At 51.0% G+C, this 17,157-nt stretch overlaps 1 protein-coding gene across 3 annotated transcripts in view; it reads left to right on the plus strand.

The window, feature by feature from the left end:
* LOC146254005 (multidrug resistance-associated protein 1-like) overlaps positions 1 to 16,776 on the plus strand; it is a 29,285-nt gene extending 12,509 nt beyond the window's left edge. For 2 of the 3 annotated variants that reach the window (XM_084677197.1, XM_084677199.1), the window contains exons 12-30: positions 3,927 to 4,130; positions 4,417 to 4,563; positions 5,022 to 5,109; positions 7,120 to 7,316; positions 7,598 to 7,774; positions 8,225 to 8,392; positions 8,736 to 8,930; positions 10,151 to 10,221; positions 10,581 to 10,698; positions 10,972 to 11,179; positions 11,628 to 11,938; positions 12,233 to 12,432; positions 12,752 to 12,878; positions 13,247 to 13,348; positions 13,857 to 14,003; positions 14,441 to 14,599; positions 14,692 to 14,858; positions 15,535 to 15,729; positions 15,945 to 16,776. In XM_084677197.1, coding sequence (XP_084533323.1) covers positions 3,927 to 4,130; positions 4,417 to 4,563; positions 5,022 to 5,109; positions 7,120 to 7,316; positions 7,598 to 7,774; positions 8,225 to 8,392; positions 8,736 to 8,930; positions 10,151 to 10,221; positions 10,581 to 10,698; positions 10,972 to 11,179; positions 11,628 to 11,938; positions 12,233 to 12,432; positions 12,752 to 12,878; positions 13,247 to 13,348; positions 13,857 to 14,003; positions 14,441 to 14,599; positions 14,692 to 14,858; positions 15,535 to 15,729; positions 15,945 to 16,053 — 3,090 coding nt within the window. In that variant the 3' untranslated portion in view covers positions 16,054 to 16,776. The remainder of the gene's footprint in view (positions 1 to 3,926; positions 4,131 to 4,416; positions 4,564 to 5,021; positions 5,110 to 7,119; positions 7,317 to 7,597; positions 7,775 to 8,224; positions 8,393 to 8,735; positions 8,931 to 10,150; positions 10,222 to 10,580; positions 10,699 to 10,971; positions 11,180 to 11,627; positions 11,939 to 12,232; positions 12,433 to 12,751; positions 12,879 to 13,246; positions 13,349 to 13,856; positions 14,004 to 14,440; positions 14,600 to 14,691; positions 14,859 to 15,534; positions 15,730 to 15,944) is intronic. The other variant, XM_084677198.1, reaches the window with a different exon arrangement.
* The last annotated feature ends 381 nt before the right edge of the window (positions 16,777 to 17,157 follow it).

Below are 17,157 nucleotides of genomic sequence, written 5' to 3' on the forward strand. Positions count from 1 at the left end.
TGTGAGAAAAAAAAGTATTTCCTTATGTTTCCGAACACGGACAGGACAAAAAAGACACTGAACTGTCTTCTGGGATTGTTCTCCGGCAGTTTAAAATAATTTGCAAAACAGCTACATTCAGATTCAGCTGGACATTCAACTGGATTGCTGGATATACGGAGCAGGATAGTTCAGCGGTACAAATGATCTCGGTTACTTAGTCTAACTGGGACACCATTAAACCACAGCAATGGGACGGAACTCGAACAGAAATGTGTTCTTTCTGAAAATCCAGGCTGCCCCATATCTAGGCGTCACCGGCTGTTCGATTGGCACTTCATTCGACCCAATAGGAGCATCCATGTCCTGTCCATAGCCAACGAAAGTGCGTATTGAAAGAAGGTTCCACCCCCTTTGCCTTGGGTAAAGATCGAGCCAATTGCATCCGATTATGTGGACGACTGGCAACATCAGTAACCAGTGAAATTCTGAAAACAATCACATGCCGATTTAGTGGGAAGTTTTAAAGCTGAACGAAATCCGTGCTGGCTGCTAGCCAACAAATTCCCCGGGTTTTGTGTCCATACGTGCAAGGTGAAAAATATAGTTTTTTAACCGGTGACAGTTTTGGAATTTGAATTATGGGGAAACAGAAGAAGAAAACAAAGTCATCTGCTACACCCCCACCCCCAAAAAATATTCGGGGTGAAAGCGATGAGTCTCTGGATGAAACATCAGAATTAAGTTCAGATGAATCTAACGTTTTCTCGGAGGCAGAGGAAATGTTTCTGGAGGGAGAAGACATTACTCTCGACAAGTAAGTATTTTTGTTATATAACATACGACTGTATGTTCAGCATTTGAATTATGCACATTTTGTATGAGGTGAGATTAGTGTCAGAACTCTGAAACCTTCAAAGATACGCTTTGTAACACCGTTATGGGGAAATAAGTTTCGCAGGCTTGTAAATTACATGTGCAAGTTTGTAGTACAAATTTGCACGGCTGAAAAGCACAACAATTCAGTTATGAGTATTCAAAACTTAATTATACCCGCGGAGTTTTTTACTAACTCTGTTTTACAGAGGATAATTCAAAACACCAATCATCATGCCTCCGCTCACCGCTCGACACCCACTGAACCGTGGATTGACTTGACATTGCAGGACATGTTTTCCTACATGTCTGTGGTCATCTACATGGGTTTAGTCAAATGCAATACGCTCACTGATTACTGGCGAAGGAGTAAACTGTACAACTTGCGGTTCCCAAAACAGGTAATGACCGGCAAGAAGTTCCTCAGAATCACCCAATCCCTTCACATCAGTAGCATGGCGCAGGATGCAGCAAACGACAAGAAGAAAGGTACAGCAGGCTACGACCGTCTTTGCAAAATAAAGCCTCTCTACCAAGAGATTCGAGAGGCCTGCCAAAGGAACTATCACCCTGACCAGGATATTGCCATCGACGAGCGGATGGTTGCCTCCAAAGCTCGCACTGGGCTCAAACAGTACATGAAAAATAAGCCTGTTCGTTGGGGATACAAACTATTTGTCCTGGCTGACTCGAAGAGCGGCTACACGTGGGACTTTTTTGTGTACGAGGGAAAGATTCCGGGAACCAGCGGCAAGGGGATGAGTTACGAGTCGGTAATGGAACTCGTGGACACGCGCTTGCTGGGCACTGGGTACAAACTTTTCGTCGACAATTTCTACACGAGTCCCACCCTTTTCCGCGACCTCCTTCAGAAGAGGATCTGGGCGTGCGGGACCATCCGCACGCACACCCTCGGATTCCCCAGAACGAGCGCCAACGGCCTGGACTCGAAATCTCCCCGCGGCAGCATCCGCTGGATCAGGAAGGACTCGCTGCTGTTTGTCCGGTGGAGAGACACGAGGGACGTGTCCCTGTGTTCCACGCTCCACACGGCTCACTCTGGGGACACCATCAAGAGGAGGGTCAAAGTTGCCCATCAGAGCTGGGAGATTAAAGATGTCCCAGTTCCACCAGTGGTAAAGGATTACAACCAGTATGTACTATATATTCAACTATGTTTTCTGCTTTTTGAAATGTAATCATGTGTGGTTGATATCTATCTATATATATCTATATACATGTGGCTATCTATATATATCGATATACATGGCACATTTCTCAGTGTGTTTTTTCTTCTTCTGCCCTCCAGGTGTATGGGTGGAGTGGACCTCTCTGATGCCCTGATAGGGTACTATTCAGTCAGCCACAAGACGCAACGATGGTACAAGACCTTCTTTTATCATTTCATTGACATTGCGATTGTGAACGCCTTCCTCCTCCACAAAGACATCCGAAAGCGCAAAGGAGAGACCCCTCTGTCACAGAAGGCCTTCAGAGAGATCCTCGTCGAGGAGCTGGCGGAGGTGGGCTGTCGATACGCGGCCAATCCCGGCTCTTCGTCTCCAAACACGACATCTGTTGCTCCAGACAAGACGCAGCACAGGCCAACGCACATCAGTGGAGACAGCACCGCTGGTCGGCTGAGGTGCAAACAGTGTGGTTTACGCACACCAGTGAAGTGTTTAACCTGCGATGTGGCTTTGTGCTTTGTCCCCAAACGTGAGTGCTACAATAGCTGGCATGACGCTCAAACACTGGAAAAGCTGTAAATATGTGGGTGTGAAAAGTTTGGCGTGCATTTTTTTAATAAACTTATTTTCCACAGTGGCGCTTGTTTTGACTTATATGTACAACGTTTCGTTTCAAGAAGGGGAAAGAAGCAGTATAAAGTTTTATGCTACAGTTACTCTGCGTCAGCTATGCTAAGGGTGGGTCTGGACAGTGGGTGGGATGGCTCTAAGTGTCACCTTTCATTACAGAGAAATGGCTTGATGTCCCTTTAGGAAAAACATGTAAATATTCATTTTTTTTGTGGTATTGTTATAAAGTTGCAAGTGCTTCTTGGACTAAGTAAAGCATATTTCATACTGTGGTCCCACTCAGTGTACCACATTTGCATGTAGGTATTTAGCAGACGCTCTTATCCAGAGCGACTTACAGTAAGTACAGGGACATTATACCCTAGGTAAGTAGGGTGAAGTGCCTTGCCCAAGGACACAACGTCACTTGGCACGGCCGGGAATTGAACCAACAACCTTCTGATTAATAGCCCTACGCCCTAACCGCTCAGCCATCTGACCCCTTCCAACTGTTAGCTCCCAGTTATAAATCACCTGCAGGTGTCTGAATACAAACATAATATTATATTTCATTGTGTTCAAACATATTTAAAACCAGTAGCATTCACAGTGAATCTGATGGGTGTGAAGCACCCTCTGAGTGTCACCTTTCTAAAGAGACCCACACCATGCATGTACTCCAAATGGTTCAAGATTTAAATGTACTTGGGTATGCCTTGATTAGGCATTTTAGGCTATAAAAAAATCACAATATTACAATCCTCTGTTTGATCATTTGCAGGATTGAACCTTTAACCGACTGCTTCCAATCGACAGGAAATCTTTTGCTTTCAGCGGTCTACGTGTTCTCTCTTCCGTCCTCGCGTTCCGTAACCATGTCCCCCGTGTCTCCTCGTGTTCCGTAACCATGTCCCCGTGCCTCCTCGTGTTCCGTAACCATGTCCCCGTGCCTCCTCGTGTTCCGTAACCATGTCCCCGTGCCTCCTCGTGTTCCGTAACCATGTCCCCGTGCCTCCTCGTGTTCCGTAACCATGTCCCCGTGCCTCCTCGTGTTCCGTAACCATGTCCCCGTGCCTCCTCGTGTTCCGTAACCATGTCACCGTGCCTCCTCGTGTTCCGTAACCAGGGGCGCCGTATAGGGGGGAAAAGTTATGACGATTCAAAAACAATTTGAAAAAATTATAAACTTTTTTTTCTTTTTTCATGGGGCCCAAAAATCCTGGCGACGCCTCTGTCGGTAACCATGTCCCCTGTGCATCCTCGTGTTCCCAGGAGGTTCAGATGAAGTTCATGGACGGTCGGATCAAGCTGATGAACGAGATCCTGGGGGGGATCAAGATCCTGAAGTTCTACGCCTGGGAGCGGGCCTTCCTGGAGCGGGTGGAGGGCCTCCGGGAGAAAGAGCTGGAGGCCCTGAAGAGATCCCAGGTCCTCTACTCCATCTCCATCGCCTCCTTCAACTCCTCTTCCTTCCTGGTGAGTGAGAACCAATGACTGTTGACGCCGGTCTTACCAAAAATAAAAAAAAACTGACCAGGGGGCGCTGTTATAGCACCTTCCACCACTGTTTGGAAACTGTCAGGGTAAAGGTTAGGGTTAGTGCTTGAACATTTGCTGAATAGTATGGTAAGGTATTTGAACAGCGCCCCCTGGTCCTAGTTTTTGATATGACACTGATTTCGGAAACCGGCCATCTTGGCCACGCGAGAACATCGCTGGAAAGATCAAGATTCATTCATACGGGACACTGCACCCTCCGCAGATTGCGTTTGCCATGTTCGGAGTCTACGTGTTGATCGACGACAAAAACGTCCTGGATGCCCAGAAGGTCTTTGTTTCCATGGCGCTGATCAACATCCTGAAGACCCCGCTGAGTCAGCTGCCCTTCGCCATGAGCACCACCATGCAGGTCAGAGGTCAAATGATGTCATCACTAGGGGACGATGCCGGTCGCCATTGATATTGACATTCACATGAAGTTTGAACCATAGAATGACAGTCCACCTGTATTATGCAACAACAGATTTTTTGCGTTCCTTTAGAATCCCTGATTTTTCAGTCTACAGAATCTTGACTGGCACAACCTCTATGTTTCACCCTCCTAGACATTTTCAACCGTTTAAGTCTCATATACATTAGTAATAGAACTCAGGAACATTCAATCTTAACCAGCATATACTGTATATCATAGCACAAAATAGAACTTCTGCTACAGTCTAACAGTTCACCAAAGCCTTAATAACAGGTGCTGTATTGTACACAAACACGTGCCAAGACCCAAGTCTTGGTTAGGGTTGGCATACATGCGGCTGTGTGGAGTGTTGTGAGTGGATGGTGTAATGAGGGGGATGTGCTGTGTTGGCCCAGGCCCTTGTCTCCCTGAAGCGCCTGGGGAAGTTCCTGTGCCAGGACGAGCTCAAGCCTGACAGTGTGGAGAGAGCCCCCTACAGCCCTGGTATGGACACACACACACTGACACAGTCTCTCTCACACACTGACACCCTCACACACTGACACACACACACCCTCACACACTGACACACACCCTCACACAGTGGGAAGACACACATTCCCAGTGCTGAGCGTGCATCTTCACATCACTTCTATTCTACACAGCCCCACTGAAATGAAGAGTCACATACTGTCACACGGTCATCCAAAAGGCAGACCAGTTTGGGAAAGGATGCTTTTCAAGCACCAGACCCCACATCTCCCAGTTCAGCTAATCCCCCCGCAGGCCCAGACTCTACCCACTACAGTCCTGTTTCATCTTAAGGCCTTTAATTGCATTGTGTTTAACACGATTACTGCCTCGCACTGATGTGACGAATGTGTGGGTTGTTGGGGGTGTTTTAATAGTGTGTGTGTGAGCGTCAGATCTCTTTCAACGTGACGGTGTGTGTGTACAGTAAGAGAGTAACTGTAATGGTTTGTGGCCTACCAAACAGGATATGGAGTAATGTATAAATGGGGATTACTAAAGCTGCATGTCTCCGAACTATAATTAAGAAAAGCTCATAATGTTTAGGGAGCAGTGGTAGTTTTCCATAATCTCTTTTCTGTCTGTCTCTGTCTGTCTGTCTCTGTCTGTCCGTCTGTCTCTGTCTGTCTGTCCGTCTGTCTCTGTCTGTCTGTCCATCTGTCTCTGTCTGTCTGTCTCTGTCTGTCTGTCCGTCTCTGTCTGTCTGTCCGTCCGTCTCTGTCTGTCTGTCCGTCCGTCTCTGTCTGTCCGTCCGTGTCTGTCTGTCCGTCCGTCTCTGTCTGTCTGTCCGTCCGTCTCTGTCTGTCCGTCCGTCTCTGTCTGTCTGTCCGTCCGTCTCTGTCTGTCTGTCCGTCCGTCTCTGTCTGTCTGTCCGTCCGTCTCTGTCTGTCTGTCCGTCCGTCTCTGTCTGTCTGTCCGTCTCTGTCTGTCTGTCCGTCCGTCTCTGTCTGTCTGTCCGTCTCTGTCTGTCCGTCCGTCTCTGTCTGTCTGTCTGTCCGTCCGTCTCTGTCTGTCCGTCCGTCTCTGTCTGTCTGTCCGTCTCTGTCTGTCTGTCCGTCCGTCTCTGTCTGTCTGTCCGTCCGTCTCTGTCTGTCTGTCCGTCCGTCTCTGTCTGTCTGTCCGTCCGTGTCTGTCTGTCCGTCCGTCTCTGTCTGTCCGTCCGTCTCTGTCTGTCCGTCCGTCTCTGTCTGTCTGTCCGTCCGTCTCTGTCTGTCTGTCCGTCCGTCTCTGTCTGTCCGTCCGTCTCTGTCTGTCTGTCCGTCCGTCTCTGTCTGTCTGTCCGTCCGTCTCTGTCTGTCCGTCCGTCTCTGTCTGTCTGTCCGTCTCTGTCTGTCTGTCCGTCCGTCTCTGTCTGTCTGTCCGTCTCTGTCTGTCCGTCCGTCTCTGTCTGTCTGTCCGTCCGTCCGTCTCTGTCTGTCCGTCCGTCTCTGTCTGTCCGTCCGTCTGTCCGTCCGTCCGTCTCTGTCTGTCTGTCCGTCCGTCTCTGTCTGTCTGTCTGTCCGTCTCTGTCTGTCCGTCCGTCTCTGTCTGTCTGTCCGTCTGTCTCTGTCTGTCTGTCTGTCTGTCCGTCTGTCTCTGTCTGTCTGTCCGTCCGTCTCTGTCTGTCTGTCTGTCCGTCCGTCTCTGTCTGTCTGTCCGTCTGTCTCTGTCCGTCTGTCCGTCTCTGTCCGTCCGTCTCTGTCCGTCCGTCTCTGTCCGTCCGTCTCTGTCCGTCCGTCTCTGTCCGTCCGTCTCTGTCCGTCCGTCTCTGTCCGTCTCTGTCCGTCTCTGTCCGTCTCTGTCCGTCTCTGCCTCCGTCTCTGCCTCCGTCTCTAACTCACAAAAGTGTCTCTCTTCCCACTCCATGCCTTGGCTCACTCCTATGTCCCCCCCGTCCTCCCTCCCCCACTGTCCTCCCTCCCTCCCTGTCCTCCCTCCCTCCCTCCCTGTCCTCCCTCCCTCCCTGTCCTCCCCCCTGTCCTCCCTGCCCCCCCTGTCCTCCAGACGGCGACGGGGTGGTGATAGACGGCGGCACCTTTGCGTGGGCCAGGGAGGGCCCCCCGTGCCTGCGGAGGATCACCATGCGGGTGAAGAGGGGCTCCCTGGTGGCCGTGGTGGGCCACGTGGGCTCCGGGAAGTCCTCGCTGCTGTCCGCCATGCTGGGGGAGATGGAGAAAAGGAGCGGCTCCGTCTGCGTCAAGGTCAGCTCCACTCAGGGCGGGACGACTGCTGGGGGGGGGGGGGGAACGGCATGGAGTTTAGGCGCGTGATTAGCATGCATTGGATGGTTTATTTGTGTGTGCAAAGCTGAGCTGAACTATTACTATACCATGTGCCGTCATATTTTGTGTTCCCCGATGATGGTGTACACTGAAGCGACTCTAGAGATATGAAAGTAGAACCTTGTGATTAATCTCAGAAAAGAGAGAAGAGAAATGAATGTGTTTTTGTTACTGTGTGTGTGTGTGTCTGTGTGTTCCAGGGCTCGGTAGCCTATGTCCCCCAGCAGGCCTGGATCCAGAACGCCACCCTGAAAGACAACATCCTGTTTGGCCAGGAGAGGAAGGAGAGCTGGTATCACAGGGTGGTGGAGGCCTGCGCCCTGCTGCCAGATCTGGACATCCTGCCCGCGGGTGACGGCACCGAGATCGGGGAGAAGGTACCACAAAACCCCCTTGTTCTGCGGAAAAGTCGAGTTTGTAGTGCCTGTCAGGGGTGTGTGTCTGTGGATGCTGCTGGTCATGAGAGGCCAAGAAGGTGTTTTTAGAGAGCAGGAAGTTCAAACGTCTCCTCCTCCTGCTCTCTCTCTCCATCCCTGTCTCCCACCCCCTTCAGGAGGGTACTGTAACCTCACCCTCGCATGTTTTTTCTCGAGAACCTGCATGGATGGATGGATAAATAAATCATGGATGGATGAATGGATGATGGATGGAAGGAATACTAGAATCATGGCAGAATGGATGAATTGATCCATGGATGAATACATGGATTGATTGGATGAGTGGATGGAAGAATATTTAAAAAATGGATGCGTGGAACCATGGATGGATGAAGTCATGCGATGAGTACCGTGCACCTCACCTCAGTCTGGGGCCCCCGGTCCCTCCAGGGTCTGAACCTGTCAGGGGGCCAGAAGCAGAGGGTGAGCCTGGCCCGGGCCGTCTTCAGGAAGGCGGACGTATACCTGCTGGACGACCCCCTCTCCGCCGTGGACGCCCACGTGGGCCAGCACATCTTCGACAGGGTTGTGGGGCCCAGGGGCGTGCTCAAGGACAAGGTCCGTAGGCAGAGCCGGAGATGGAGGGCACGCTCCGTTGCACAGCACACGGAGACGCACATGAAAGACACATCACAGTTACACAGCGAGAGCAACCGTCGTTTCGAGATCGTTTTCTTGAAATGACTACCTAACCCTGCATGTAGAACATTGTAGCCCAGCTCCCCAGACATGGAATAGACCTAGAGCTAAAGGAAGAGAACAATGAATTGACATTGAAAATGTGTTCTAGTCTGTAGGACAAGGCTTAATCCATATCTGGGAAACTGGACCTACATGTGTGCTTGAACCTTGATTCGAGTTTGTGTGTCCACACACTGTCTCACCGTGTGTGTGTGTTCAGACTCGTGTGCTGGTGACCCACGGCCTGGGCTACCTGCCCCAGGCCGACCTGATCCTGGTTATGGTGGAGGGAGAGATCACCGAGATGGGCTCCTACCTGGAGCTGATGGGGAGGAAGGGGGCGTTCGCCGAGTTCATCCGGGTCTTTGCCGGCACAGAGCGCAGAGAGAGCTCCACGCACAAGGGTGAGAGCACAGTGGGGCCTTACACAGGTCACACAGGGGTGAGAGCACAGTGGGGCCTTACACAGGTCACACAGGGTGAGAGCACAGTGGGGCCTTACACAGGTCACACAGGGTGAGAGCACAGTGGGGCCTTACACAGGTCACACAGGGTGAGAGCACAGTGGGGCCTTACACAGGTCACACAGGGGGGAGAGCACAGTGGGGCCTTACACAGGTCACACAGGGTGAGAGCACAGTGGGGCCTTACACAGGTCACACAGGGGGCACAGTGGGGCCTTACACAGGTCACACAGGGTGAGAGCACAGTGGGGCCTTACACAGGTCACACAGGGTGAGAGCACAGTGGGGCCTTACACAGGTCACACAGGGGGCACAGTGGGGCCTTACACAGGTCACACAGGGTGAGAGCACAGTGGGGCCTTACACAGGTCACACAGGGTGAGAGCACAGTGGGGCCTTACACAGGTCACACAGGGTGAGAGCACAGTGGGGCCTTACACAGGTCACACAGGGGGCACAGTGGGGCCTTACACAGGTCACACAGGGTGAGAGCACAGTGGGGCCTTACACAGGTCACACAGGGTGAGAGCACAGTGGGGCCTTACACAGGTCACACAGGGGTGAGAGCACAGTGGGGCCTTACACAGGTCACACAGGGTGAGAGCACAGTGGGGCCTTACACAGGTCACACAGGGTGAGAGCACAGTGGGGCTAAGGCCAGACTTGACAAAAGGGACAGTCCTCAGATATATTACCTTTATTGTAATACCTAAAATTAGAGTACAGGTTTGATGTTCTCACCAATGTTGAAGTGCTGGAGACAATACTTGAAAGTTTATCTAAAAATAAAGATGGATGGATATATGGATGGAAAGAATGATCGTAAAGGCAGTATCTCAAAATACACCACAAATTACAATGCGAAAAGAAAGACGTTAAATGGGATGTACTAAAATGAGGTGTTTGTCGTAATAAATCTGATGTATGCAAACCTTAAGAGTCCCTGTACTCCAACACAGTAAGTACAGGGCTAGGGGTGGATGGTACAGTCATATTCCCACAAATGTCAAAAGGCCATTAAAAACATCCCCACACTAACAATTAGTGGCATAGCAAGGGACGTGTTTGAATATCGGGTGATGAGATTACTCTCCCCGCCAGGGTTCAAACCGAACCGCCACACTTGCTCGGGCACCATGTTGAAAACTGTCGCATTTTCATTCCAGGAAAGCGCAAGTCGGTCTCCTCTCGTCTCAGCATGACTGACTTCTCCATCGATCTTTCCAAGGAGCAGCTGATTAGGTAAGCTGTCATACGGCAGGACGCCCGTGGACGAGGCTGTCATACGGCAGGACGCCCGTGGACGAGGCTGTCACACGGCAGGACGCCCGTGGACGAGGCCTCCGGGCCAGTGAGCCGAGCGAAACCCCTGACTGAGGTGGAACCAAGTCTTGTCATGTCTGTCTAGAGTAGGAGACAGGTTTCATACGATTAACGGCAAAGGTGGTTTAGTCGGTAGTTCTTACGGTGGCAACCGTAAGAACTGACAAATGTGGTCCTTGCAGGAAGTTGGAACAGCTCAGCTCGGGTCAATTAATGATGCAAGCGTGATCTCATGTTCTCTCTGTCTCTCTCTCTCTCTCCACCCCCCCCCCCCCCAGCTGTGACATGAGCAGTGCCAGTATCCAGGCCATGGAAGCCATCTCCAACCTGGACCAGCAGCAGGACTCCCAGGACCTGGGCAAGCTCACGGAGGCTGACAAGGCCAACACCGGGAGGGTGAGGAGTCTGTCACGTCCTGCCAGGTCACGTCCTTCCAGGTCACGTCCTGCCAGGTCACGTCCTGCCAGGTCACGTCCTGCCAGGTCACGTCCTGCCAGGTCACGTCCTGCCAGGTCACGTCCTGCCAGGTCACGTCCTGCCAGGTCATGTCCTGGGAACGCACACTGTCTGGAAGCATTTCCGTTGGCGTGCACGTCGTCTGTCAGTGTATTCCCGGAAGAGAACGCTTCTGTTTCTCCATCCTTTTTTTCCATCACTTTTGTTTTTCAGGTAAAGCTACAGATGTACACCGAATACTTCAAGACGATTGGCTTAGCCTTCATCATCCCCATCGTCCTCCTCTACGCCTTCCAGCAGGGCGCCTCCCTCTCCTACAACTATTGGCTGAGCCTCTGGGCCGACGACCCCATCGTCAACGGCACCCAGATCGACACCGACCTCAAGCTGGGCGTGTTTGGAGCGCTGGGATTTGCTCAAGGTGGGTGGGGGGTGGAGCTTGGAGCAAACAGCGGGCCTTCGCCATAAATGTAAAGCCCGGCTCGGTGTCGTGTGGCTCTCATAGCAGTGGTTCTGGTTCGAGCAGTGAGGATATCCGTGAGCAAAAGCATTACTTGAAGAAAACACCAAGAAGGAAATACATTATTTACATTTAATCATTTAGCAGACGCCCTTATCCAGAGCGACTTACAGTAAGTACAGGGACATTCCCCCTGAGGCAAGTAGAGTGAAGTGGTGCTTTGCCCAAGGACACAACGTCATTTGGCACGGCCGGGGAATCGATCTGGCAACCTTCTGATTACCAGCCCGACTCCCTCACCGCTCAGCCATCTGACTCCTCCTCGTATCATGTACAGTTGACGTTTCTCCAACCGTGACTCTAACCCTTGTTTCGCCTCGACCCTTTCCCCTGGCTGTGAACCCCGCAGGCATAGCCGTGTTCGGCACCACGGTGGCCATCTCCCTGGGGGGCATCATCGCCTCGCGCCACCTCCACACGGACCTCCTCAACAACGTCCTCCACTCGCCCATGTCCTTCTTCGAGTGCACGCCCAGCGGCAACCTCCTCAACCGCTTCTCCAAGGAGATCGACGCCATCGACTGCATGATCCCCGACGGGCTCAAGATGATGCTGGGGTACGTCTTCAAGCTGCTGGAGGTGTGCATCATCGTCCTCATGGCCACGCCCTTCGCCGGCGTGGTGCTGCTGCCCCTCGCCCTGCTGTACGTGTTCGTGCAGGTAGGCCGGCCCGCTGACTCCTCCCCTAGCACCGCGTCACACTTCCGGGAAACATCTGGACGTTTACGATTGCTTCCTGTTGTTGAAGAACTGGTTAGCTACTGGTATCTACTGAAGCTCAGAGAGAATCTGACCCGTAACATGCGGCGAACGACATACTATTATTGTTATTTCGATTCTACTCGACTGCTTTTTAAAATATAAAACCGGCATCGCTTCTTATTTTCCGCGTGCAGAAACTCCACGTTGTACCCCGTTCAGTCCCTGTGGTTGTGTCTGTCCGTTCTGCCTCAGAGTTTCTACGTGGCCACGTCCTGCCAGCTGCGCCGGCTGGAGGCGGTGAGCCGCTCGCCCATCTACAGCCACTTCAACGAGACGGCGCAGGGCGTCAGCGTGATCCGCGCCTTCAGGGAGCAGCCTCGCTTCGTCCTGCAGGCCAACCAGCGCATCGACCTCAACCAGACGTCCTACTTCCCCCGCTTTGTGGCCACCAGGTGGAGCTCGCAAATGGGCACGGGCAGACGTACACGCATGCACACATACGCACACGTACGCACATTGATATGTACAGTATATACATACACACACACACAAATAGACACACATACATGCCACACAAACACAATTACGTTCTAATGCTAATTTGACATATTTTGCCAAAGCTGAACACCTGTTAAAAAAACAACAACTGACAATGTAAGTCCATTCCTTATCCTTCATATGTGTACGTGCCTCTACCTCTCTGTATGTTTCCCCAGTGTCCTTTGACTACTCGAAACCCTCTTCGCACGTTCACCTTGTGTTGGTTCTCAGGTGGCTGGCAGTGAACCTGGAGTTCCTGGGGAATCTGCTGGTGCTGGCGGCGGCCATCTTGTCAGTGCGGGGCCGAGCGTACCTGAGTCCAGGCATCGTGGGGCTGGCCGTGTCCCACTCCCTGCAGGTCAGACCTCTCACACTCCTGCACACCTCACAAGCAGTCCGCTGCCCTGCCCCATGGCTGACAGGGCATAAACCTGCGGACGATATGGAGCCACAGCCTTGTTGTGGGAGAAAAGAAAACAAACTGTGAAATGTTATTCACTTCAGAGATGTTAGCGAGAGGTATGTTTACTTACATAGGCATTTAGACATCTTGCGGGACACTTTTTCCAAGGTCAGGTACATCAACTCGCTAAATAATATTCCAAAGACATTAAGGGTAATCAGCCCGAGTTCAGATAAATGTCGGCTGTTTGTAATTTGAGCGAACTGTTCCTTTAAAACCCCCATGTCCGTGCCGTTGGTCGCCTGGTGCGGTTGTCCTGGCAGGTGACGGGCATCCTGAGCTGGATAGTTCGAGCCTGGACAGACGTGGAGAACAACATCGTGTCCGTGGAGAGGGTGAAGGAGTACGCCGAAACTGCTAAAGAGGTGTGTGTGGCTTTGAACTGGGACACCATTCCTCCTCACGTTCCCTTCATCCCCTATATCAGGGGTTCCCAACCCTGGTCCTCGGGCCTCCCTGTCCTGCTTGTTTTGTTTCCTTGTTCCAACACACCTGATTCGAATGAATGGTCGTTAGCAGGTTTCTGAATAACTCGATAACGACCCATTCATTGGGATCAGGTGTGTTGGAGCAGGGAAACATCTAAAACATGCAGGGCAGGGAGGCCCGAGGACCAGGATTGGGAACCCCTGCTCTATATTATATGATGTCTTATATTATGTATGTATGTCCTTGTGAGAGATGGTAGAGCAGTGATCAACCAGTTCTAAGGAGACACGTAGCCACAACATCTATAATATCCTGACATAAATCATTAATAAAGATAATGCTTCTATGTGGAAGCTGGTGTTTGGTGGTGGTAGTCAGAGAGTACTGCAGTATTGTATCCTGCCTCTCCGTGACTGATGGGCTCTGTCTGGCCCCACTGCCCAGGCTCCCTGGACCGTGGACGGGAGCCCGCTCCCCCTGGCCTGGCCCTCCACTGGAACCATCCGGATTGAGGATTATGGGCTGCAGTACCGCAAGGGCCTGGACTGGGCCCTCGAAGGCATCTCCCTCAACATTCAGGAGAGAGAGAAGGTCAGTGATGGGTCGGTGACAGGGTTGATTTAACGATATCGCAGGGTTGGGTAGTGTCAGATTATGTGTCATTGGGATTACGTACTTGCCAGAACATGCCAGTTTTATGAAACAATACAGTACACCTGTAGATGTTTATGCCAGCATGTGTTTGTAAGGGTATATTTAAGTTGACCGATTTGACAGTTTTTTTGATGGTGCCTTAACTAACATTAGTTTTTTTATGCTGTTTAATGGATAATGGAGGTCTTTTTCTTTAATATTTACATTGAAAATTGAAGATTTTTCTTTCAGTGAAAGTGATTCTCTCACGTTACAAGAGCAAAGTCCACCATGTGGCTTCCGATTAAAAAAACAAAAAAACAGCAGCAACAAAAAACCTTGACTAAATCACTCATCCAGTTCCACCTTTGAGGGTCCCCTTCCTCTCCCCGCAGGTGGGGATCGTGGGACGGACCGGAGCTGGGAAGTCTTCTCTGGCCTTGGGGATTTTCCGCATCCTGGAGGCGGCGAAGGGAGAGATCTACATCGACGGGATCAACATCGCTCACATCGGCCTCCATGACCTTCGATCCAGGATCACCATCATCCCCCAGGTGAAAACAACCCCAAGCTCCCAAACACACATAACATCCACAACCCACGCACACTCTGCTCTCACCCTGACCCCGCGCTCCGTGGCCCCCAGGACCCCGTGCTGTTCTCTGGGTCTCTGAGGATGAACCTGGACCCCTTCGACAGCTACACGGACGAGGAGGTGTGGAGGTCCCTGGAGCTGGCCCACCTCAAGAGCTTCGTGTGCAGCCTGCCAGACAAGCTGAGCCACGAGTGCTCCGAGGGAGGAGAGAACCTCAGGTAGAGAACAGTGGAGGGTGGAGAGAACCTCAGGTGGAGAGAACCTCAGGTGGAGAGAACCTCAGGTAGAGAGAACCTCAGGTAGAGAGAACCTCAGGTGGAGAGAACCTCAGGTAGAGAGAACCTCAGGTGGAGAACAGTGGAGGCTGGAGAGAACCTCAGGTGGAGAGAACCTCAAGTAGAGAGAACAGTGGAGGGAGGGGAACCGTTGTTGACCATTCAAACTCTCAAACGTTCCAGACCCCGTTATCGGTCATGACCGTGTCTTCCGTTCGTTTGTTAAAGGTTTTCTGCCACCACGAAAGAAAGTAACTCACAGATATGTATACACCTTAAATTGCATGTATAGAAGATTGCAGTATTTTACTTTGACATGACATAAATGTATAAACACAATCTCAACTTTACGTGTAGTATAGTCTTGCGCTGCGGCAAACTGGACATTTCTGTATTGAAAGTGGTTTGGATGTCCGATCACGTGACCCCCATGGCTAACTGCCAGAATGAGAAAATAACATTCACCGACATCTCACAATTGTATGTTTAAGCCAGAATGTTCCAATATAGGTGTGTATCTACATACCAAGAATAGTACTTACAGCCCACACGAGGCTTCCCAGCTATACACCTCAGGCGTATCGGTCTTCCTCCCTCTTTCTCCCCCTCCTGTCCCCAGTCTGGGGCAGCGCCAGCTGGTGTGCCTGGCCCGAGCTCTCCTGAGGAAGACCAAGGTCCTGGTCCTGGACGAGGCCACTGCTGCTGTGGACCTGGAGATGGACAACCTGATCCAGTCCACCATCCGCACCCAGTTTGAGGACTGCACTGTGCTGACCATCGCTCACAGACTCAACACCATCATGGACTACACCAGGTACCGCACACACACACACACACACAGAGACTCAACACCATCATGGACTACACCAGGTACCGCACACACACACACACACAGAGACTCAACACCATCATGGACTACACCAGGTACCGCACACACACACACACACACACACAGAGACTCAACACCATCATGGATTACACCAGGTTACCTCATATCTCCCTCCTTCTCCCTGTCCTCCACCTCTCCAGGGTGATTGTGATGGACAGAGGGTCCGTCACAGAGATGGACTCCCCCTCCAACCTCATCTCCCAACGTGGACAGTTCTATCGCATGTGCCTGGAGGCCGGCCTGGTGTGAGCTCTCCCCAGACATGAGGCTCCAGGGTCGGGCAAACCCAGCGACAGACGCCCTTCCTCCTCTGGAGGACCACGTGGGAACGGGACAGCCAAGCTAGAAGAACCACGAGAGCACTAGAGACTCAAATGACCAGAATCGAATTAACGTGCATTGTTCTGCCACAGGCGGGACGACCAGACGACTGTGGACCGTGTCTAACTGGTGATAGAGAAGCAGAGGGCACAGACAGGCAGAACGGCTTAATCGGAACTTTGACTTGAACTTGATTAGACGCTCGTTGCGTTGCGTGGAGACGCTCGCATGGCGGGAGTGAGACGGCACATACAGGGTTTACTGAAGCTAGAGGGATCCTTCCACACACGTCCTCGCACACAAACACTTTGTCTCTCTTCGCCAAACGTAGCTTTCCACCCACAAGGTCTGACAAACTCTCTGTCTTTCCACACGGTGTGCTGACTGTCAAACCTATGCTAGACTGGCCCTCATCACCCTCATTGTCATCACTTAGAATTTAAATAACCCAGAGACATCCTAAGTCATTGTCTTTGTTTTGTATTCAGTTTCCAAGATGGTGCTTAGTTTACTGAGAGTTGTGGTAAGAAACCTGTTCTCTATTTTTCAAACGTCTGTCGAGAAAAGCAATGCTACGAGACAATAAAATGACAATAAGCTAGAAAGACAACTTTATTTATTAAAGTACAACATTTTAAAAAGAGAACAGAATATCTGAATCTAACAAGAATCTGTAATGTCTGTGTACACGTTTTGTGGCACTTAAATTTGTTACGTTCTTTGGAACATTAAACCTAATTGGAACGTTTCCATGGTGTGTAGTGGTCTGTTTTCAAAACTGCATATACAATAACTGAAAGGTTTACCTCTCCAAAAAAAAAGAAATTGTCTGAATGATCACAGTAAAATGAAACACTTTAGGCTTCAAACAGATGTGCTGACTTCACAGGTACAAAATTGTCCACTCAGATCTTTGGCACCTTTCAACTCACTCTGCATTCCACATCTTATCATCTCTCTACTTGCTAAATAATGTGTTGCTTAAATAAAGAGATAAATGCAAGGAAGAGACTGGTCAAACTAAACCTCAAA

This window comes from Hypomesus nipponensis, chromosome 17, assembly GCF_054491055.1.
Source record: "Hypomesus nipponensis isolate SF chromosome 17, ASM5449105v1, whole genome shotgun sequence".
NCBI lineage: Eukaryota > Metazoa > Chordata > Actinopteri > Osmeriformes > Osmeridae > Hypomesus > Hypomesus nipponensis.